At 45.7% G+C, this 24,556-nt stretch overlaps 1 protein-coding gene across 1 annotated transcript; it reads left to right on the top strand.

Annotated features, from left to right (window-relative positions):
* Positions 1 to 24,087, top strand: ATP6V1G1 (ATPase H+ transporting V1 subunit G1). The gene is made up of 3 exons (XM_069609682.1): positions 1 to 196; positions 1,484 to 1,584; positions 23,176 to 24,087. Exons 1-3 carry the CDS (start codon positions 115 to 117, stop codon positions 23,347 to 23,349), a joined length of 357 nt encoding a protein of 118 aa, XP_069465783.1. The 5' UTR covers positions 1 to 114; the 3' UTR covers positions 23,350 to 24,087.
* Positions 24,088 to 24,556: the final 469 nt, after the last annotated feature.

Raw genomic sequence — 24,556 nt, 5'->3', positions numbered from 1 at the left:
AAGTCAGCTGACGCTCTATGGGGTGTGTCAGGTGACCGGAAGCCGCTGTCAGTTGACACTGACAGTCTCGGGTTTCTCTGCTGGTTTCGATAGTAGCAACTCCAGTTTTCCGTCATGGCCAGCCAGTCGCAGGGTATCCAGCAGCTGCTGCAAGCGGAGAAGAGAGCGGCTGAGAAGATTTCAGATGCCCGGAAAAGTGAGACTTTAGGAGGTTTAGGAGAAGCGGTGCTGGGTGGGAGGTGCGGACTAAGCCGGGGATCTGCTAAAGGGTGGCAGTAACATCGTTGGATTCAGTGTATTAGACTAGGCAAGCGAATGAACAACCCCATCACTGACTGGAGACAAACGGGCAGCTCGGACGTGGGTTTCGGTTGGTTGCAACATCCCGTTTTGTGAAGGGGCGCAAGAAAGAGGAAAGAAATAGGTGGGGCGTTTGTACCATAAGTCCAGACATTGTTAGCCATCGGTATTAATGGGGCAATAATGAAGTCCCCATTTTTGGGAATTAACTCGTGAGGAGCTAATTGGTACACAGTGAAAAAAGCATTAGTGGAACATTTTGAGGGTTAAACAGTGTGTATGTTTCACCCCGGGATTAGAACGTCCAAGGGCGAAAGATATGCATTGTTGTGGTTTACGAGGGCTGTGGAGTGAACAAGTAATCCACCGACCCCCCCCCCCTCCAGTTTGCGAACCGGCGGTAGTAGCCCCACAGTTTACTGACCGGTAGATTGTGTTTTGGATAAAATGAAAATATCTGAGGTGCATGCAGTAAGATTCAAAAACATTCTCGAATCCTGTGTGTGGTGTCAGATCATAATTGGCAAAAGAAGGTATTGGATAGGAAGTTATGCGGATTTGGCAGACATATGAGAAAATTAGAACATTGTTAAGGTGAACTATCTTGGGTGTTGGGCGGGGAAAAGGTACATTATGTTAAAATGGAGGAGATAAATATTCATGGGGGGCCTAATGCGATTTCTAGAGTAGGTCAAAAGGTGCGGTGATCCTTAGAGGAATCATGGCTACAGATCTTTGAGCTGGTGTCAAAAGGGGGGAAAGGGAGAGGTCCCATTGGGAGGTGTGTCTGTGAATGTGGTAGATACAAGACCTGTTCCTGGGAGGCACATCTGCTGCCAAATTGCATTCTCTGGTGGAAAATAAGAGGCTCCTATCTAGTCAATGATTAATAAATGCATTTGAAATTTCCAGGAATTCTAGCATGTTAACAGTGGTCGATGATGACCAATTCGTAAGAGACGTGGAAGAACGATTGTAAGAGAAATATCAGTCACCGTGTTGTATATTGCTACCTGATTTTTCGTGCCTGCTTTTTAATTTGTGGTGTTCATAGTATGTCAATCTGTGTACATCTTTGTTAGGTTGTCTGTTATGACTTTCTCGGAAATTCTTGTTGGGGATACTCATTTGCATGTTTTTCATACATGTTTTTGAGTCTACTTTTTTCTTTTCTTCCGAACAGGAAAGAACAAGAGGCTGAAGCAGGCAAAAGAGGAAGCTCAGGCTGAAATCGAACAGTATCGTTTGCAACGAGAGAAAGATTTCAAAACCAAGGAAGATGCGGTAAGATTCAGTGCACGGTCCCTCTTAATGCAAGTCTACCCAGAAGGGTTGATTCACAATGCCCGACACATGGTCTAAGTTTCTTAATCACAGATGGGCAATGTTGTCTTCAAGCTGTTGGGCTGCCCGAAAAATTTCTGGGGGGGGGGGGTTGTGAGGCACTTTAAAAAAGCTTTATGGGCTCTGTGGCATCTCCAGGGTTGGGTCAGGGGGCACGTGCCTCCCCTACAAAAAGTGCGTCCTGCCGCGAAGGAAGGTGTGGGTTTTGGTTCCTGTCCTTGCTGCCTCTCTGTGGAGAAAGCCAGCATAGGACATAAGAGGAATGCTCTTCTGGGCTGATGTCTTGGAAAAAACATGAGCCGGGTATGGGGCAGCGGGGGCAGGATGGCAGTAGGGCTTGTGTTTTAGGTGATGGGGGGACAGAATGCCAGGTATGGTGCCTGTGTTCTGGGTGGTGGGGAGGCAGGGTGCTAGGTATGGGGCTTGTGTACTTGGTGGTGGGGGGATGATGCTAGGTATTGGGCTTGTTTATTGTGCATTTGTAAGGTGCTTATACATCAAGTAAATTGTGTTTCAAAGTGCCCACAGGGCACCAGGGCGGGAACATGGGAATATGAGGCAAATATAATAACATTGGCAAGAAGAAAGAGGCAGACCTACTAGGCCATGGGAGCATTCAGAACTTGCAAGTGCAGAGAGAGCGAGAGGACTAGGGAGGTGGGTGGGTAAGTACTAGGGGTTCCACAGAGGGAAGTGCTAGGGAGTGAAGGCAAGCGTCCCCAGATAGCACGATCCTCCCCACAATGAGAGACAATAATGGACTCTCCCAGGATGGGAATAAGGCCAGGACAAAGTGCGGGTGAGCTTAAATGGGAGTTTATCGATCAGAATAGGGCATGCAAAGAACTCTGCAAACTCTGAAAACGCTCTGTCCGACAATAGGAAAGACAGGCGTATATATTTACAAAAAGCGTCATAAGAACCTACATGCTATAGGGGGCACAAGTTAGTGGGGATTGGGTGGCGACGACTAGCTATAGGTGCTGCTGCGATGTGGTTTGCCGCGGCTCGAGGACGTCACTGGTTACCCTCATGGGTTGGGCTGGGCCTGGCAGGTCAGCTGGGCTCATCCGGACGGTGTTGTTGTGCCAACCGTGACCAGTGTCAGAGGTGAATGTCTTTCCTGACTTTCTGCCCTAGGGCCACGCACACCGCAGTCATTCAACATTGCAATATTATCTTCCCTGGTAAATCTTCCAATAGGTTATTCTACAGGTTAATGCAACACAGGAGGAATGCACCTAGAGGGGGGGTCTTGTGGCGATACATCAATACATGGTTACCATCGTCCTGTTGACCGGGTATCATAGGTCGCAGGGTTGGGTCTCAGGGCATGGGACAAGTGGTCCGCGTTATCATGTCTTGTTAGAAGTCATTATGGATGTGTTCCTGTAGTGTTGCCATAATATTGGGTGTCCTAATTTTACAGGGGCCATTAACCTAAGGTGAGCCGGTGGGTCGTGGAGCCTAAGAAAGGGCGCCTTTGGATCTGTGTTTTAAGGCCGGGGTTTACTGCTGGGTTGTAAATAATTCAGGTGGCAGGCCGTGGCCTTGGGTGCTGCGGGGGAATGTGAATGCTTGAAGCGGCTCCAGCCGGATTGGGGGAGGTGGAGCAGGGCACCACAGGCCTCTGCTTTTCCGTCTGGCAGGCTTCACTGGGGGGAAGGGGGAATGGCCTTGCATGTACTCGCAAAGGTATTTTCCTCGTGTGTTGCATATTTTAGGTGGAAGAGACATAAACACTCATATAATATACAATACTCATTGAGTCTTTTCAAAGCTCACGTTTTTGACGTTGCTAGTGCCATCCATATGGCCAATTCGAGCATATTACGTATACACTAAGTTTCTAACAACTACAACATTTTGTTATATGCCTATACATGCGCGGGAAGTGAGGTAGTAGTAAGGTTGGTGGAGCACGCAGGAACAGCCCGCCAATGAGACTGGCGGCAGTGGCACATGGTGAGCTTGGACATACATATTGTGCATTTTCGTGCACCCCTTGCGTGAGCTCTCAATATGGTTACATTTGTCATCCTTTGCACTCTAGCAGCATTAGTTCATTTATGGCGCGGGACCGTGGGGTGCAGTCTTCTTGATGAAACACATAACACAAAAAAACCCCGGGACACTTTTATTATTGGCGCATAGCTACAGGGATATGGGTGCTTCATCCCTAATGTCATGTAAACACACACTCTGCCATTTTTATGGAGTTTACAGGTTTTTAGCCAGAGAGGCCGTGGAGAGAGAAATTTCACCACAGGTGGTTTGCTCATTAGTATTTGGGGATTCTGCTTTTGTCAGGGGACCGTTTTACAGTTCTTTTCCACCCAGGCCCTGCTGGCCGGGTCATGCTGGAAACAGCGATACACTGCGGAAGGTGAAATGTTACAGTGTTGGTATCTAACACTAGCTCATGTCCGTCTGTTCGTGGGAACGGGCTCTCAGCGGATCCGCCAGAGAGCTGCGGCCACAGGGATAATTGAAACTCTCCAAGGGTAGGGGCCGCGCTGCGGTGCACAGGGCTCAAACCATCTTTATTAGACAAAATGGTTTCCAGGGCCTAGCTAAATTCAGCAGGTTTGGTCAATGTCTTCAGCCAGTGGCCCATCCACCACCTGGGCCCTGGTGGCAGGAAGGACCCCTGACGAGCCATGGACCTCACTGGGGGAGAGGATGCAGGGGAGGGGGGGTCTCTTGGACCAATCCTCCCATACAGGTGTAAGTTGAAATCAGCTGTTAAGTGCCCTGGTAGAGATCACTTGGTGATTGGGGTCAGCTGCCAATACAATACGTGCAGACCGGTGAGACAGCACATGCCAGTGGGCGCCAAAATGCAAGTGCTGGTGGTCGGCGGAGGCTAAAGTCAAAGGGGTGGGGGGGGGCAGGACACATAAGGGCCTTTGTCATCAATCTCAGTGACTGTGGGGTTTAGCAAAGGAGGGAGATGGTGAAGGGGATGGTGAAAAGGAAAGTCGAGCAGTTTCTGGAATTTGAGGAGGGAGCCAGCTGAGAAAAGAGATCGCCACCATCTTGCTGTAGAGAAGTGCTTGACGCGTAGAGATCTGGAGGAAGAAATGGTGAGTGCCAGTTGTAGATAGCGTGGTTCGCGGCCCCAAAAAGCCTTATGGATGATGCAGAGGGATTTCAATTTGATCCTTACCGGGAACCAGTGGAAAGATTTTAGGGCTGGAGAAATGCAGTCCCTGGGCTTGAGGCCAATTCTCGCAGCCCTAATCTGGATAAACTGGAGGGGACGTAGAGCGGAAGGGTGTAGATTAAGGAAGAGGCTATTGCAGTAGTCCAGCCTATAAAGTACCAGAGGTCTCGAAGACATTGAGCTTCTGGGGGAAGTGAGGAAAGGAAGGATTCCTTTGAGGAAGTAGAGTTGAAAGTGGGCTTTCTTGGCAAGGTCCTGGATGTGAGGGAGGAAGGAAAGAGGAGTAGTAGATGGATCCAAGGTTTCTGGCTTCAGATGAAGGAGAAGGGGGAGAGCCCATAGAGGGTGGTCAGAGTGAAGGAAAGAAAGAGGGAGCGGGAGTCCCAATGGGAAGGATCTCAGTCTTCCTGGCGTTAAGGCAGAGATCATTGGAGGCACACCAGGACTGGATGGCAGATAGGCAGTCAGGAATGATGGAGGAAGTAAGGAGGGGTTCAGAGGGAAGTTTTAAGAAGAGTTGTGTGTCATCTGCATAACACTGGAAGTAAGGGGAGAAAGTGGAAATTAGGAGTGCAACCGGAGCAAGAAAGCTGGTAAAGAGCCAGAGAGAGAGGTTGGAGCTGATGGGAACGCCACAGGTGGAGATAGAGGTGGGAGAGGAGAAAGTGCCTGGGATGGACGGTCAGTGAGGAAGGAGGCCAGCCAGTCCAGTGCCCTCTCCGAGATAACAATGGTATCGTGGAGCTGTTTTATGAGGATGGAGTGGTTGACCATATCAAACGCAGAGGATAGATCAAGTGAAATAAGAACACTGGAGAGTTATAGTCAAGGGATGCAAGCAGTTCTTCACGGATGTTCTGGAGAGCAGTTTCCGTGTCCCTGGATGATCGGAATCCAGATTGATGGCCGTGTAGGCATCCAACAAGCTGAACATGCTGGGCCAGTTGGGGGTAGACCAGCTTCTCCAAGAGTTTCCCAATGAAGGGAGTGATGGTGTTGGGGCGGTAGTTAGCCGGACATGAGGGGACTGCAGAAGGTTTTTTTCAGAAGGGGAAATATCCAGCAGCAAGAGAGTGATTGCAGAAATCGGCAAGTACAGGGGCACTCGACCCAATATTGTCCTTGATGGTTCTGTAAGAGCAGGGGGAGACTTGTTTTGTTTGGAGGAGACCTTCATAGAGCGGACAGCTCTAGTAACCTCATTGGATGTGATAGGAGAGAAAGGCAGAGGGAGGATGGGAGGTCATCGGTGACAAAGGGATGTGAGTGGGAGAAGGAAGAGGGAGTGCTCAGATGTCCTGAGGTTTTGCAGTGAAGTGAGTGCCCAATGCATTGCAGAGGGCCTGAGAAGGAAGCGCTGAGGTGGAGCCTGCTGAAGGGTTGGCTAGTTCCTTTCAGATTCTAAAGAGTTCAGCCGTGTTGTTGTAAGCACCAGAGATGTGTGCCTGGATGTGGGCCCTTTCCTTGGAATGGATGGAAAGTCTGTATTGTCTTTGGGGCTGCAAGTTCAGAGTTGTACCAGGAGTTTGTGACATGTTTCAGGCGGATCCTCGTGACTGGGGCAAGAATGTTGAGAGTGTTGGTGATGGCAAAATGGAGGTTGCTGAGAGCAGAGTCAGATGTGGAGTCTGCGGTGGAGGGACAAAGGGGGTGAAGGTGGATGCAAAGGCACCAGCTGACACTGGTTTCATCGGGTGGATGTTTGTGAACAAGGTTGGCCGAGCTGGGCGAGGTGCGGAATCGTGGCAGCGAGGACCCAGGTGCTACTAGAGGAGGGAGAGGTTTGACCAAGAGAGTGGGTGGGTCAGTGGGGGCAGAGGAAAACATCAGTGTGGATCAAGGCATCGAGAGTGTGTCAAGCTGAGTGGGTAGGACCATAGAGGAGAATGGAGAGGGAGAGCGAGGTGCAGAGATCACAAAAGAGAGTAGACGCTGTGAATGATGATTGAAAATGGATGTTGAAGTAGCGCAGGCGAATGAGTTTAGAGGTGGATGTGGGGAGAAATCAGCCCATTCTAAAAGGAACAGGGTATTAGAGCCATGTGGCCTGTAGATGGTGTCGATGGTTAGGGAGGACGTAGGACAGATGACCAGCTTGCAGACAAGGCTCTCAAAGGAGGAGTGTGGCTGGGTGGGTATGAGGGAAGAAAGGACCCACTTAGGCATCAGGGCAACCCCAGCACGGTTAGGGCGGGGCTTGGAGAGGATCTTGTAGCCATCAGAGAGAAGGGAGTCAAAAGCAGTGACTGAGCTGGCCTTGAACCACGTCTCGGTTAGAGCGAGGATATCTAGGTCAAGGTCTTCAAGGAGGAGGCAAAAGTTGGCAGAGTGTTTGATAGCAGAGCAGGCATTAAACATGGCCAGATGCAGCCGATAACTGCCTTTGGAGGTTCTCCAATTGGGGGGGGGAGGGTGCAGGGACATGGTACAACAGTCGGAGGAAAGAGTAGCAGGTGTAGGAAGGAAGTTGATGAGGGACGCCGAGCGCCGGTCAAAGAGGAGGAGGTTGGGTTGAGGACCGTGAGCCAAGATCGTGCCATTATGATGGACATTAATGATACACCTGGATGATGAGACCTCCGCCAAGAGTTCTTCCCATCTAGTGCCACCCTTAATGGGTGAAGATGTGTGAGCAGAGAGAGTAGAGATAAGATGAGGTATCCAAAGATCTGGAGAGGGGACAGAAAAGAGGATATCAGAGACAATATGTCTTGAAGTTGTTCTGACGTAGGTGTCTGCAATTGGAAGACCAGGGTTGGTGGTTCTTCCAGACTTTGTGAGAGAGGGAGTATAGGTCATAGTATAGCAGTAAAGTCCCCAGTGACCATTAGTAGTCTGGCCACCTGGCTCTGCAGTTGTGACCCCCACCTGGGCATCCCTGAATACACAAATTTCCCCTCATTGGGCCTGCAATGAAGAATGAGACGACCCCAGCCTTATTTCTTCCCGTAGAAATACGGTAACACCTCTTTACTGCCACACCAGCTCCCAATGAAGCCCAGTTCCAAGACTAAACCTTAAGCGTGGAAGGGTATTGCGCATCGTGCTGAGCATGAGCTACATCTTCTGGGAAACCTAGTCTTTCATTTCATTTTCAGTTTGTAGTCTGCAGGACAATGCCCTCAAGCTGGACTCCTAATGCTAAGCCCAGAAGAAAGGAGCACTGCGTCTGTTGTGCTCAGAAGGGTTTGACCAAAATCCCCTCTGACTTGTATCCCCTAATCTACTGAACTGTCCTGACTATCGGTGCATCTGGGGGGAAAGACTTGAACAAAACCCTCGAGCCAAGAGTTTTCTAGAGCATTCTTCCCTCACTGAGAGCCCAATCCGGGAGCAATACAGAGGGCAACAAGCATTGTCTATGGCTAGAGAAAATGTCAGTCAAAGAAAACCAACCACTGTTACGCTTCTGAAGCCAGACCATAATTTTGGGATAGTGGAACAACCCGACTGACATGGTCTCCACCACATTGTCATTTCTTTGAATGTACGAGTCCCTTAAGGAGACTATATATTCTACAGCCCCATCTCCCAAGCCCACTCTGACCGGGTCATTTAATGTGTCTCTGTACTTTCTCTCCCACCGCCCACGCCCCTGGAAGTTGACATCAGTGAGGGTTGTGCTATTATCTGCCTGGACTGATGGTGCCCATGCAGGAAGAATGGCAGAAGTGCACAAAAGATTGCCATCACCCATCACCTCCGTCCAATTGAAACTTTCTTTTCCACTTGTGAGATCACCCCCCACCCCTGAGGACCCCCCCTCCACCGCCCAAAGACCGAGTGATCATCGGCCTCATAACCGCAACACTGGGCAGTGGCATCTGTTGTAATCATCACCAGAAAAGGAAGAGTTAGGGGACCCCTCTGGGACAGTTATCGAAGCACAATAACCCTTATGGTCCTGGGAACTATGCACAAAATCTCGCAAGGCCACAGTCTATCGTTGTTGTAGATGGAAAATTAATAGGCACAGGGTCAGGCGTGCCCTGGTTGTGACAAATGTTGATGCTGCCATCAAACCATGGAACCGGAGCCGGTCCTTGACGGGCACAATCTTCCTACTACACAGCCACTGCACATCCTGTCAAATAGCGGCCTCTGGTGGGTGGACCACTCCTGACCCTGTTTTGAAGACGGCTCCAACGTAGTGATGTACCTGGATCTGGGCAAGATGATCCTTTTGATGATTCAAGAGGAACCCATGCTTTGATAACATCTTACAGGTTTACATCCCCTCCAGAATAGCTTAACATGATTTCCCCTGCACCAGCCAGTCATCAAGTTACAGGAAAACGGCCAACTCCCCATTGTGGAAAAAGCTACCAAAAGAGCTAAAACATTTTTAAAGACTTGAGGCGCTGACCGAAGGCTGAAGTTAAGCACCCAGAATTGGAAGTGATCTTGATCCACTGCAAAACAGAGGTGGCAGCGATGCCTTGTTAATATCGAAATATGATGGAAGGCACCAAGCAGGCCCAGAGCAGCCACTGAGCCCCTTCCTGACCCGTCAAAAGGATAATCCTCTGGAAAGTCCTCATTTTGAATTTCATGACCATGACAAACTTATTGACTCCTTTTAGGCTCACAACCGAGCAGAATTTTCCCAAAGCCTTTGGCACCAAGAACACGATTGACTAGCAGCCCTGTCCCGGTTCCGTTGGTGGATCTAGGCAAATCGCTGCCTTCATGAGAAGCTCCTGAAGCTGGTCAAACAGAGGTTCCCTATTCTCTGGGTCTTTGGGCAGCAGTGCCACCTCTGTTCCTGTCACCACTAGTTTTAAAACTCTCTTCTCACTCAACCCAAGACCTATGTGTCTCTCATGGAAGCCTTTCATTGCTGCAAAATGAACAAGAGCCACCCTCCAGCAGTTATCCTGTCGTAGTAAGGAGCTGGTTACCTTTGCTGGTTTCTTCTTGACTGGTAGTGAAGGCCTGAAGGTGCGATCCTGACCTTTGCCTTTTTTGCAAAGAGTCCCAGTGTGTTTGACCTGTTTGTGGCCTCAGTCAACTTTCTACTCTCACTTTTTACCCCAAACAACGTAGTCCCTTTTTGAATGTAAGATGAAAAGCTACAGTATTTTGTGCCAGACCTCTTATCCGTTTTCTGACATGAATCTACCATCAGGCAAAAGCTGTTCTCATGATTAGTGCTGCTGTCAGTACCCCATCGTAGGCAAGGTCGGACAGCATCTCAGGCTACATGCAAATGCAAATATTTAACTCTGAACGGTCGGATCCCACCTCAGTCCCGTCATATGACCTTGAAAGTCATTAATCAACACCTCCGCTGTTGAAGACCAGAAGGATAAACGGTCCCCAGCAAAGTTCTTTTCAAAGAAGCATCCATTTTCCAATCTGTGTTTTTCTGTATTGCTGCTGCTTCCGTCACCATTGATGGCCTTCCCATTAAGCTGGACAGCAGGGTGCCGTCATTCCTCCTCCCCCTCCAGATCCATAGTTAACTTATCCTCCTAACCCATAGGCAGCTACAGCTTCTTTAATCACTTTACCGTGTATTTTTTTCTTTTTCGGGGTCCTTCCACTCCCACTTCTTGGGGTGCCAGAAATAAAGGCCAACTCCAGCTCGACAGTCTCCTTGAACCACCCAAAGAAGAGGTTGAAAAAGTGGAGAGTATAGCTACCTTCACTGTGGCTATATTAGACCTCCCCAAAAAGGCTGAAATGTATTTCCTGTAAAGCCCCTTTAACTGGTTATTTAATTTGAATGTCCTTCTTGGATTTTTGAGTTCCTCTTAGTGTGCAGTAAAGACGAGGTGTAGGTGGTAGAATGCACTGCCCTTTTCTTTTCGTCACTCAAAATGCTTCCCCATAGGGCCTGGAGGCACAACACCACCACATACAGAGGCGTCGGGCTACCACTGTAGTGCCTCCTCCTGCATTTCTGAAAAAGTATTTGGTGCTCGTTACCTAGCAACCAGACACTGTAGCCTCCGGTACTCGCAACCTAACAACCTCACAGACAGCATGCCCTTTCTCTCCTGCAACCACCAGCATCCTGGGCTGTCAGTGATTCCGGCAGGAACACACCTTTGCCGCTCAGCTGCTGCCTGAGTCCTGCAGGCCCACCCTCCCTGTCAGCCTAACCCTGTGCATGCCCCGGGGTGCGCATACATACCCAGATGGTGTCTATTGGGGTTCCACAATTCCATTGCCCAGCAGGGTGCTGGGATCCATCCTCAGTTTTCCCCCAAAGGCCAGCAGTGTGGGGACTACTGTCAAAAAGCCATTGGGGTAGAAACATGCCCAGAAGGCTCCTCCAATGACTGCATTGACGACAGAAAGAAAATAGGAGATGGGTAGGAGAGTGTGGCCCTTTTATGCACAAGGAGAAGAGTTTTTGTTAAGGAATACAGAATTCAACAAGGAAGAGGGTTGTGGTGATAATTAGTTTTTACTCCCCCACTCTTCGAGGATTGGAAATGAGAAACAACTTTAGTGAAGAATGTATAGCCTCTGCAAAGAAGTGGCAATTCATTGCAGTAAGAGTTAATCTGGAGAGAATATAAGAAGGTATTGGTTCAACCACTGTGCATAGACCATTAATCCTATCCTTACAGAACACAGGTCTTCTTCAGGGCCACTAAATCACCTTTCTTCTAAATTTAGTGTATGGAGCAGACCACTGCAGGCAACTTCAATACGCTATTAGAAGCAGAATATAGGTAACGAAGCGTCAATGAGGTGAAAAAAATGAGCTGCTGCACATCATTACATTATTCTATGAAAACACTAATTTAGAAGAAAGGTAATATATTGGACCTGAAGAAGACCTGTGTTCTGCAAGGTCGAAACACGTGTTGGCAGGAGCAGACTAATCCCTGATTGAAATTAAATACAGTTCTGAATGTGAAGATTCTATTGAAAATCTCTCATTTGCGAGAATTGGAAATAATATCAATACCTTAATATCAATACCTAATTGATGAGACTGGAGATTAAGGCTAGGATTGATTAATGGTCGATGCACAGTGGTTGAACCAATACCTTGTCTTACGTTTTGTTAGGCTCATTGAGGGACTCTGGGTCTGGATTGGTAAACCTTGCAGCAACAACATTCTTGGATTGAATACTAGAGCAAAATTTTATGTGGTTGCGCATCTGAGTAGCAGTCCTCCAAGTGCTTGAAGGGGACGTTTTAAGAGTAAGTATAGACTAGGAATGGAGAGGTACCCAACTAATTGCCATATGATTCATTGTAGTGTCTCTTCTGAGTAGACTGGGGAAACCAACTGTTCGCTTCGATTTATTAGATGAAAAAGTTCCTCTGAACACTCCTATCACCTGAGCAGGTGAACGAGAGAGTTGGTCATAGAGTATCCTGGGTGAAGAAAACATAAATAATACATTTCTTAGCCCATCAGATCTCCCACAGAAGCAGGGTCTAACATTCTGTTGCCAGGACTTGTTACAAAATGAGATGAGATGCTTATATATTGAGCTGCTTAGTCTGGCTCAATGCATATTAAACTCTGATTGATTTATTTATTATTTTGCAATTTGTATAGCGCACCGAATCCTGAGGCATCTGGGTGCTGTCCTTGACAATGGTTAGTACAGTAGTTACATGATTACACATAAGAATTGATACATAGTTATATATTTACACATATGCTAGGCAGAAAGTGAGAGAATACAGGTAGATCTGTTACGTAAACCTAGACAAGGGGGTTGCAAATATAGCTAGGGAGTAAGCTGGTGGACAGGACATGACTTATGACTCAGGTGTGAAAAGCCAGGTTTTCAGTTGTTTTCTGAAGTTCCAGAAGGAGTCTTGAGACCTTAGATTGACTGGAAGAGTGTTCCAAAGTCTAGCGGCTGTTGCTGGGAAACTACTCCCTCTGGCTTTCTGTAGTCTGCGATCACGGTATAGAAAGTAAGTGCTTATGTGCAGATCGGGTATGCCTGTTAGATTGTGTTCTAGAGACTTTGCTAAGTAAGTGGGAGCTGATTTGTGTAGGCATTTGTGTGTGATAGTGAGAGTTTGGAAGGCTATACGCTCTTGCAAAGGAAGCCAATGAGTGTTCCTTTTTAACATGGCGATATGGGCGTTTTTGGTATGTTTAGAGCTGCTGTGAGGGCATTGTTTTGTATCGCCTGTAGTTATTTTATATTGTGATTTTTGGGACCTGCATAGAGGGCATTACAGTAGTCCAATCTAAACCTGATGAGTGCTCTAGCTAGTGTACTGTAACTGTCAGAGGACAGAAATAATCTGCAGGCATTGATCAATTAGCAAGTATAGGCTGCTGCTGAAGCTGTGGTGTTGACTTGCCTAGTTAGTGCAAGTGCTGAGTCTAGGTAGAACCATAGGGTTTTTACTTCTTTGGACACCTTTATAATGTTGCCGTCGATATTGAAGGCCTTAAAGGCTTCATCCAGATTGTTAATGCAGAGTTCAGACCGTAAGAGGAGGAGTTCCGTCTTTTTGTCGTTCAAACAAAACCCGTGGTGGACCATCCAGGTTTGGATAGTTTGGTAGATGATGTTGAGAGAAGCTGAGTCGATGTCATGTGATCCAGAGATGGGGATGAGGATTTGGGTGTCATCTGCATAGTTACTGTAGGTGACACCCAAGTCATCCAGGTGGCCGAATAAGGGTTTTGTAAATATGTTGGTGTCGGAGAGACACAAGATCCTTGTGGTACACCACAGGTGACCGGGCTAGGCTGTGCTGCTGCAGTCGGTGAGAAACCTCATTGTTCTGTCCATCAGGAAGGATTGTATCCCTTGAATGATCTTCGGAGAGAAGTGTGTCGCTGTGGCTAGATGTTTACAAAGTATGTTATGATTGACCAGATCACACGCTGCAGAAAGGTCAAGTAGGAGGAGCAAGGCTCATTTGTGTTTGTCTGAGCTCATCCATTTGAATTTTCAGATCCAGTAGTGCTGTCTCCGTCCCATGTCTGGGGCCGAAGCTGATTTTCGAAGGCCAAAGAGGTTGTTAGCTTCCAAATATGGCAATGAGCTACTCTGTCTAGTATTTTAAGTTTGAAGGGCACTGTTGGGATGGGTCGGATTGGCAACAGTTAACAAAATGCAGTTCTGCACAGTGAAATAGAAGGAACAAAAACTGGGAGTTGTAAGAATGTGAATTAAGGTGAATTGTTACTTTCAATTTGCAGAGGAAATAGAAACATTCTAAACATAGCAAAAGAAGATGTTTTGTTATTAAAGGATAGTTCCGGGACTTTTTTTTTATTGTTCCTATGGTTCGGCCATGTGTTTTTAAGCATAAATCGGTAGATCGTAGAAAACTTTCCTATGGACCTTACCCGACTTTTCGTCCATTAACGCACTCGAAAACATCCGCCATTTTATGATAATCCTCTCACTTGCCGCATCGCCCTGGCTCACCTGCTTTTGCGGCACTAAATCAAATCCCCCGCCCCTGAAACAGACTTGATCAAAACATTCATATTCCCCGCCTCTATCCGTGACGTGACTGAGCTGCGTAGGCAAACGCGCCCAGGCGTCTTCTACGCGACTCCACACAGAACCAGGAAATCAACACAGATGAGCTCAAACAACACAGCGCGCCACAATTGGGAATATGAAACTGTGCTTTTAAATTAAACCGCAAGATTGTAAATTTGGTAAAGTACATTTATTTGACATCAAATGTTTTGAGAATATTCAGCGATTAGCATTTTTATTTGCTCACGTTCCAAAAAGTTCGTTTCGAGGCACACAATGTTCCTTTGCTGTACACAGGGTCTTAGATCATCTCATAATACAGCGCCACAATTCGGAATATGAAACAGTGGTTTAAAAGCAAACGGCAAGATTGTACATTTGGCAAAGTACATTTATTTGACATCAAATGTTTTGAGAATATTCAGCGATTTGCATTTTTATTTGCTCTCGATCCAAAATATTTCGTCTTGAGGCAAGCGATGTTCGTGTGCAGTAGACAGGGTGTTGGTTTACGATAAAATAAGCTCTTCGGTCGCACTGATAATCGCATGGCTATTCCAACAACGAGGCACTAGGGCACCACAACGGTCTGTATGTTGCATCTAGCCGTTAGTACCGCGTAAGGGCATACTTGTACTTGGCGATCGTCCCACAAAATGGTCAGGGTGCTAACGTTGTTCACGCGGAGAAGCAACTGGCGATTATAGAAGCCATCCGCCGGTGTCTGGTACTCGTGACACAGACAATAATGGACGATGTATCTATTTGAAAAACATAAAAAAAGGAAATTAGTCTCACCATCAGATCTTTATTAAAATTATTCATTTTATATATTAGGTCTGGAAATTATTTCATAGCTAGGACAGTGCAACTGGGTTTTATACGTCAAGGGGGGCTGTAGGATACTGAGACAGTCCCCCAGTGCAGGGGTTGACAGGGAGTGCAGGTGGAGAGTGGAAGGGCCCAGGACCGAGGTCGCAGACAGTGGACAAGTTGTAGCAGGGGAGAGGGAGAGAAAGCAGAAGCAAAGAGGAAGGTTTGGAGGTGCTTCCGTAAAAGGAGACGGTTCTCCCCAAGATAGTGCGCGGTACAAAACAATATGCCACATAGAATGAACAAGTACAACTTAACCCGTCTTTAAAGCTACTTTATAGTAATTAAATTGCGGTATAAACTCATCTAAAGAGTTACTTACATTATATTTGCATTTTCCATTGTGTCTGTGCGTAGGGCAGCCCCGAAATACCACTCCTTCTATGCCGACGTTTTATTTCTTCTAATGAACGAACATGAAATGGCTTCCGTTTCTGAAATTATATTCATTATCGTTTCTTACGTGGTCCCGGCCTGTCAAGGTCAAATAACAATAGAACCTTATACTGAGTCGTGGGCCATTCTGGCACTCGAGAAAAAATCAAAGCAGCTGACCTTCACTTTGAACGAACACACATTCCTAGTTAGCTAAATTCAGTGTACGGCCGTTTTACAGGACTTGAAATTTACACTCCATCTTTGCATTTTGTCTGCTTGCTTTGCTGCCCCACAGAACCATAAATACGGAGACATTCTATATTTTTGGAAAAATAATTTATATTACTTTTTGGTTTAATTTAATGCGCAAATGAACAAGGTTGGATATATAAACATATTCAATGGGCCTGCGACATGAGGAGACTCGAGAGAACAGACAATCAAATTACAATCATTTAAACCGTGATGTGTATTTCTCAATGAGCTCTTCTTTAGGTGGACATGGAACAGAGGCAATGTTGGGTGGCAATGCAGTTGTCACCTGCACAGGTTCGTTCACAACTCCATTTATGTGCCTATCTAGGACGTCAACAATAAGTCTCTCAATAAACTCATATTGCATATCCTCAAACACTGGTTTGATCACCCATTGTTTACTTCTTTTAGTGAAGGCCTTATTGTAGCGAAGCGTCCCTAAAGTTCCGGTCGTCCTACTTTGTTGACGTCCAACGTTATGGTTATGTGCCAAGACCGCTAGAAGAGTCCGATTTATCATGCCCTCCATGCCAAAATGCAATCGTTTTGGCCTGTACTTTAGGCACATATTGTGGAACACCTCCAAATCTCCTGTGTGGCAGAATTCCGTGAGTCCCCTCAAATCTCTTGTTATAGTTTTATCAAATACAATCTTTTCAATGGCTTTGTGAGTGGGTGATGAAGGAATCAACCACTTCTTCTTCCGTGCCTCCTCTGTGGACAAATGGCCATGTTCACAATTGTGGAAATGTTGGTTTGTGTTCCAACGATGAACGTTTGTGCAGTGTGGCATTACTGACCGCCATTTTTCCAGTAGAATTTCCAACGACCCTCCACATGTTTTTGAGCTCCACCAAAGATGGTTGCTGATTGACTTGGACCACTGTGAAATACCTTGCATATCTTTTTTTTTAGCTGCAGCCGACATTTTTTTATTGATTGTTTTTGCAAGATGCCAAACGTCAAATTGGTGATTTATATTTTTGTACTCTTCTCTCATTGTCTTGGCAATTGAAACGTGTCTGTCCGTGGCTATCAGGTCGATCACCATTCCCCGCGATTGTAGTTCTTGCAATGATGCTACAAAGCCAACTTTCTCCATGGCCACTGAGGATGTACTTTGTGACACCTGCACAACCACCGAACTCACAATTTTCTTACTTTCCATGTCCTGAAAGTGGTAGGTGCAGTACTTGGCTGAAAATCCTGGGCTGTCGCACTGTCCATCACCGGCTAGCCTGAACCGTTTGCCCGCGAATGTACTATCAATAGACATTTTTTCCATTCTCCAAGCTTCGCTAATGGCTGGAAATAGATAATCGGTTTGGTATTTGTAGAACTGAGTTTTCGCAATGAAACGGATTCCCACAAACTGAAAGAAAGACTCTAATTTTTTAAAACTTGAACCACTAAAAAGTGCAGCCGCTGCACAAAGTAGATTGCCTGCTGGCAGTTGTCCCAGCATGGGTTGTGCAGACCATGAGAAAGGATGATATTTTGTATAGGTGGCATGTATTTTAAGGTTAGTGCCTCGAATTGCACGAGTCACATTAATCAATGGCTCCCCACATACTTCCCCACCTACCGAATGCCCACATTTCAACCGAATAATTATATCAATCAAACAACTATCGAATACAATGAATTTGGCCTCTTTCCTTATAGTGTCACTCTGCATCCCAGCTGGTTCGGCCTGTAACGTTGAGGACATGTCACTCACATGAAAGGTAGAATCTCTGATATCGTCTTCCGCTATGTTCAGTGATATTGAAGGTGTTTCATTGTAGTCCACTTCATTCTCTTCCATTGCAACATCTGTTCCTTCTCCGGCAATGGGTGAATAGGACAATTTCTTCAACTTTCTCGCGGTCTTAGTTTTTGCGGGTGTGGATTCTGTGAATTTATCTACAACTGCATCCGAACTACCAGGAGGACATTCACTATCAATGGCTGGTGGTGGTATAGCTCCGTTGTCAATCACTTCATATTCTTCCCATTGGCACGATGCATCTCCAGTCTCAAGTCCCTGCCAAAAGGTTTGACAAGCAACATCTCTCGTTCGCTTCACTGTCTGTGTAGATCTAGTTCGTACACCCACTCGCAACTAGAGGACAGATTGGAAAAGGGATGTTCAGTTTAAACACAACTTACAGTATTGAACTATTAACAGTGAAAAACAACATAATATAGTGACCAGGACACTAACCTTCTTTTGCTTTCTTTTCTTTGAAACTTTCTTGCCTCGAACTTCAACATCAGGACGCTGTTGCTCCGACTCGTGTGTGCATGTCTCCACTTCCTCTTGCGCTGCAACGACTACATTTTCATGATAAGCACATCCATCACGCACTGACGCTCCATCGACTCCCTGAAACATAGAACTTTCATTAGTATGTATAATAATATTGAAAACACAAAATGTACTTGGGGACCAATACCCACGTACATCTCAATAGCAAAACACGAATGAACGCTTTGTGTAGAACATTCAAACGACAATTATTCACGCATTGTTGATCTAGTTAGATGGAACTGTCAAGATCCATACCTCGGGCTCCTCATAGACTTCCATTGATGATATTATTGAAGATGATGCTTCAGTGACTCCCTGAAACACAGTAATTGCATTAGTATGGTTTTCTATTTTGATAAAAAGAACAGAAACTTTGTGCAGGCGTGAACGGCTCATCTAAATAGACCTGCACAAATGATCAGTTGTCTAAAATAAATAATGGATATGTAAATATGATTCGATTTGCTTGATCGTTGGAAGTGTCACCACCCAGAGATCTGCATCAACTACTAGGGGTGATGTTCTTGTAGAAGAAGCTCCGTCATCTCCCTGAAACATAGTACTAGCGTTAATAAAGAAGGAAGTATAGCGGATGTAATCACGTCATATGATTTCGCTTGATCGAACTGTCAGTATCCATACCTCGAAATGCATAAGAACATCAAGGGACGATGTAACTGCGGTGCACACTTCTGCAAGCTGTTGCGCCGACCCGTAACTGCATGCTCCCCCTTCTTCTTGGACTAATGCTCCATCGACTCCCTGAAACATAGGACTTTCATTAGTAATGAACACAAAATTGAAAAAAGAAGACACATAGGAGGGCGACGGAACTGTCCTGAAACGTACCTCGAGCATCTGAGTGACATCAACGGTAGTCGTCAATACGTTGGACTCCTCAGCATCTCCCTGAAAGACAGTACTTGCGTTATTTTGGATAACAATAATTATAACTGAAAACAAAGACTAGAGGACGAGTACAAGGGTGTACCATTAGGTAACATAATTACACGATAAATTAAAACTATTGATTTACATGCCTAAAACAAGTCAGTGGCAGAATAGCCAAGTAAGATTACCCGATAGGCGCTTGAAGTGGCTGATGACTGCAATAATGACACGGATGGAGAATCTTCCGCCTACATATTGAGTGGATACATAAATGGGGAAATTATTGTTAGCTAATGCTACACACTACCGCAAGGCCAAGAGATAAATACGTAAACTTGACTCACCAGTGTAGGGATGTGGACGAATAGAGTGGGAATAGCGGTTGAGAGCAATTTTCACCTCGCTCGCGGTGTGTTCTTCTTTATTAGCAATGATGTGGAGTACATGTCAGAGGTAAAGTGCCTGCTGCAGATGCGGTATCGATCACCCCTCTTGTCCGCAAAGACCTCTAGGACTCTACTTTCAAGCTCAGACGGTGGATATCCGCAATATCGGACCCATTCTCTTATCTGATCTATTGTCTTAGGGAAAACATGCATTATAGTACATTCTGATTTATTATGGGTCTTCGAAGGACAACCGCCAATGGAACAGGCAGGCATTGTGGAAAGTTCTGAAAAGAAAAGATCAACAATTCTCTATGAATACCAATGTAAACTCAGAACATGTGACTAGTTCCTTGCATGTACTGTCTTGAACGAAAAGAAATTGGACGCAAAATGATTATGGTACATGGCCTTACCTTGACGAACAAACAGTTAGATGCAGGGATCAGAGTAGTTTCTTGTCGTAGAACAGGGAGCAGTTCACAGGTTGCAATCTGACGAGTTTCCTCGAAGTGGTCACGGAAGTTCACAGAGACGAAGAGCAGATAACCAGCACCTTCACGGGTTGACTAGCAAAGCGCAAAGAAGTGCTCATTAGAAATATGAAGTGGGTTATAAAGAATTCGAAACAGGGGTGTGTTTGTGAATGAATGACGTGTATATGTCGTGGCATTATGTGGATTGCAGGGGGCCGTCCAGCGTGAGGGGGGATGCTTGGCAGGAGACACGGGGTCTGGAGGTAGACATGGGAACAACAACCCATGCTCTATAGACCACTTTGAAGTGTACATGGTCTTTGGCACCTCTTGGCCTTTATCGCTCCCTGACTGCTCCAGTTGCCTGCACAAGTACCCCGGTGCGAACTGCCTTTGATAGGGCGGGGGGTGGATTGGGGCGGTGGTCGTGCAGACAAGACTTGTTTGCCGCAGGGCCTCACCAAGGAGAGGCCATCTAACTGCATGTAAGAGGCTGGCTGCAGGATCTAGTACATGGAAGGCAGGGGGGTGAGTTTATAAATACCTCACCCTCCCAGGAGAATATATGGGTGCAGTTCACCCTGGAGACCCTGGATGCCTAGGCAGTTAGTCAGCAGCAGGCTGGCCTGTGGTGGCAAGGCGGCACGGGCCAGAGGGGGTCATCTCTGTACCCGGTGACCAAAAGGATGATTTATTATGATCAACCATATTTACCTATAACCATGTTTTGTATCAATAAAATACAACGGCCTTCCTTTTATTGCCAACGCTTGGACAAATCAAAACAACCATTGTTAAAATATATATTGGGTTTTATTTTGGATCTTAATTTCAATTGAACATAAATAATAAACATTACACATTGTAAATTTGCGGTTGCAGCACATCCAGGGAAAATCCGCGGTATTGTCCACTGTCGCTGGGGAAATGTTGTCTAATGGCAAGTACCGCACAGGCAGGTATTACTCTCCGAACGCGGTGTCCGAGCCTCCCGTGAAGCCACCAAGTGAAGCAACGATAGGCCACCAGCCTGTACCACCTGTGAAAATGAAAGATGCAAACTGTATTAAAATGACAAAACTTTATCACTATCGATTCAGGTAAAAAATGTCATTCTGCTTTGAAAAAAATTCTATCTAGAAAATGCACAATATGGAACCACTTTACATGCATATGATATGTAGATGTAATTTTATATGTGGGAGACGACCATGACATAGTAGTGGCATCACTGACATCACAACCAGAGTATACTTACTCGTTACTCGGATTACGCGGACGAACAGTGCCGCGAAGTTCGTGCATAAGCACCATCATCATCCTCAACACGGTCCGTGAGAGGCAGGCTTCCCTGAACTCTGGCAGCTCGGTGATGCATTGCGGACTTTGCTCGCCTTCCTGCAGACTTTGCTCGCCTTCCGAAATGTAGGCCAGGCATCCCGAGTTTTCTCGGCAGCAGCAGTTCTCCTCCTCAGTTGGCATTAGCTCGCACCGATTGCACGTGCACCAGGTGGAGACGCCGTCCATGCGACATGGTCCAGGCTCTTCATCCGTTGACTGGTCCTCCCAACTGCCGTCCGAATCCCCATCGTTTTCGCGTGCTTGCCTTTCCAGTAGTTCTTCCTCGGTGTACTCGGGCTCGTACATATACGGCATTATTGTAGCCATTATGTGGTAAAGAAAGTAAAATAATTTATAGCGGTGGTACTGGTATCTGTTCACACGGGCTACAATCAACGAAGGTAGCTGACCAGAGCACAGAAACGAGTCACAGAATACTCAAAGTAACACAGACAGAGGAATGGATTCGAAAATCTGCTGCTGTGTGTTGTGAAACGGTCTGTTTATACTTATTGAGGAAAGAGGCGTCCTGCCATTTCCATGGCGACACTTCATTAGCTGAGGCGCAGCGATTGTTGACACGAAACGGGAAATGGGCGGTACGCGTCTGCTGATGTCAGGCTCAGGGGCGGGGGATTTGATTTAGTGCCGCAAAAGCAGGTGAGCCAGGGCGATGCGGCAAGTGAGAGGATTATCATAAAATGGCGGATGTTTTCGAGTGCGTTAATGGACGAAAAGTCGGGTAAGGTCCATAGGAAAGTTTTCTACGATCTACCGATTTATGCTTAAAAACACATGGCCGAACCATAGGAACAATAAAAAAAAAGTCCCGGAACTATCCTTTAATTAATATTCAAACAAACATTTCTCTTCAAGATCTCAAAAGAACAAAATAATTATAGGGTTGTAGCTGGATACGGAGTATCCATGAAAGATAGCAAACTATCAATTTCTAAAGACAAGAACTTTCAACTGTCCGAGCCATTTAAGATAGATCTTAGGCTCCTAGACATGTGTAATCTTTAGTACCCACCTTGTCTTCCAAGGGATGCAGGCAGTGGCATTAACACTCGGATGATGCTGTGCGATTTAAACAAATAAAATAAAAAGATTTGCTTGAAATTCTTCCACTTTTTGCAGTTTGGGTTGTTATTTGTTAGTAACGCTTGCTCTGCCAGGGGCCCCATGCCAAGAACGTCTTTAAAAATATGGGTTGATGGTCACCATGGACTGGTGGGCACACAGTGTACACTATTGCACGCTGGGAATTAACACATGTATGCAACCAAACGGCAATGTTTAATGCTTTCTATTTTCCCCTAATTTCCCCCTCCTGCATTTGTCCTGCAAATTGTTGCCCCTTTACTTTCCATTTCTCACTCTTTTCTGGACATATACAGTTCTCTGTAGTAGAGTTCAAGGGTATTTGGATCCTCTTCGCTGACATATAAAGTGATAGTTTAAGTGTTAATGGGTAAGTGATGAAGTAGAGAGGGCCAGGGAGTCTGAAACGATTCCTGAAACACAGAGCATAATACTTTTCATGCCCATATGCATTTATGGGTACAGAGGCATAGGCTGAACAAAGATGGGCACAGCAAGTATTTGGTTTTATAGTTAAATTGAGATGTTTCTTATTTATTTTTGCAGTAAGCTGAATGTGTGTGGGTTGCAGAGGCAATTTTGTTATAAAAAATAGCCCAGAACGATATGAAGCTGAATTTCTCACCACATCTGTGAAGTGTGCCTGATCTCTGCTGCCCTTTTGGCAGTTTCGTTTTTGGACATTTACATCACCTGAATAGTGCGAAAATATCCTTGTTATTACATAACGTTTGCGGTAACTCCCAGCACGGCTCGGGTGTCGTTCTGGGGAAGCCATAAAAATAATTATGGGCAGTTACAACCTTACCAAATCCACAACAACAAAAAAGGCTCTGTTTGTCCAAGATCTGTTTCATATGGTGTGGCCCCTGTAATACAATGTTCCTGACGTTTTCCTGTTTGTTTTCCTTTTTTTTGTAACCCCTCTAGGCTCTAGGATCCCATGGGAGTTACAGCACAGAAGTGGACAAGGGCACAGTGCAGAAGATGCACGTGATCTATGAAAGCTTCCAAAAGAACAAGGAGGTGGTGCTGAAGAGCCTATTGACTCTGATCTGTGATATCGACCCGAAAATTCATGCCAACTTCCGCGTATCCGGATAGAAGGGATGTAGTCCATGTTTGTTTGTATTAGAAATCTCTGGTCATGGAGAGCCTATAGACTATCACTAGGCTTTAGTTGGGTATATATTTTTCTGTAAAAATAGTAGTTATTTTAATGAGATGGTGAAGAAGCCTTCTGGTTTCTCTCTTTGATGCCTTAGCGCATATCCAAAGATTTATTAGCAGATGCTTAAATGCAAAAAAAGCACGACAATTGAGGCGATAGATGACCGATGGCTATGGCATCGGTTTTGAAACCCTACTGCCCAGAATGGAACGGGCCGACACTGTGACTTACAGTTACGCAAAGGCTCCGTATGGGTTATGGTTGACAATGAGAGACAAGAATCCTTATCCAGGACCACAGAATCTGTTAAAAAAAAATATATATATATATATTTTTTTTTTTTTTTTTTTTTTTTTTTTTTTTAAATCTACGCTTCAGCAGTCAGAGGCGTCTATTTTTTTTTCCACGGTCGAAGGATCTGTTTTCTCATCTGTGGTGGTTCTTTCGGCAGGCACTGAGTTTTTTTGAGAACTCTGGTTGGGTGAAAGGGGGTGCTTTGTGTTACGAGCTGGGTAACTGCTGGCGCCTTGAAGTCTTGGCCTCAGTCCTATCCATAGATCATACCAAGTGCATGCTCTCTCCTAGCTCTTTTCATATAATCTCTTTTTTTCACATGAGACATAGATGACTTTGTTGTACTTTTACAAAAATAAATATTTTGTGTAACTCTTTCCTTCTATCTTGTCATTGTTCTTGTACTTCTCGTTTTCTCCGGTTTCTTTTGAGTGGGACGAGTTAGTCAACCTCACATGGAAGTGAGTCGGTGGTAGGTCAATGTGATTTTTTTTTTTTTATTAATTTTTTAATTTTTTTTTTCCCATACTGCCTGGGATGGAAGATTTGATGTGTGCCTTGCAGCATCCTATGCTATCTGCAACCTGCTTTGTGAAGTAATTCTGTAAATTGAGGGAGATGGCTGGCATCACAGAAGTGCCAAATAGTTGCATTCTGTACTGCGGTATATTTGTCAGTATTGGAACTGACATGTCCTAAAACACGCACAGATTAACAGTCGTGTAGCACATTTCATTTGTGTAATGCATATGGCCTGCAAGGGGTCAGTAAAATTAGTTAGACATTGTCCCTTTCTTATAAGTGGACAAAGACTGTGATAAATCAGTAAATGGTAAGTAACTTTTT

The sequence above is a fragment of the Ambystoma mexicanum genome, chromosome 8, assembly GCF_040938575.1.
Source record: "Ambystoma mexicanum isolate Mex_15411 chromosome 8, UKY_AmexF1_1, whole genome shotgun sequence".
NCBI classification, from domain to species: Eukaryota; Metazoa; Chordata; class Amphibia; order Caudata; family Ambystomatidae; genus Ambystoma; species Ambystoma mexicanum.
Note: the sequence above shows the minus strand (reverse complement) of the source record. Positions and strands in the feature narration are given on the sequence as shown.

What these genes read in the sequence shown, in the direction of transcription:
- ATP6V1G1 (XM_069609682.1), top strand. Translation starts at nt 115, where the DNA reads ATGGCCAGCCAGTCGCAGGGTATCCAGCAGCTGCTGCAAGCGGAGAAG. An exon ending in GATTTCAGATGCCCGGAAAA is followed by an intron (nt 197 to 1,483) that starts GTGAGACTTTAG and finishes TCTTCCGAACAG; the next exon opens with GAAAGAACAAGAGGCTGAAG. An exon ending in TCAAAACCAAGGAAGATGCG is followed by an intron (nt 1,585 to 23,175) that starts GTAAGATTCAGT and finishes TAACCCCTCTAG; the next exon opens with GCTCTAGGATCCCATGGGAG.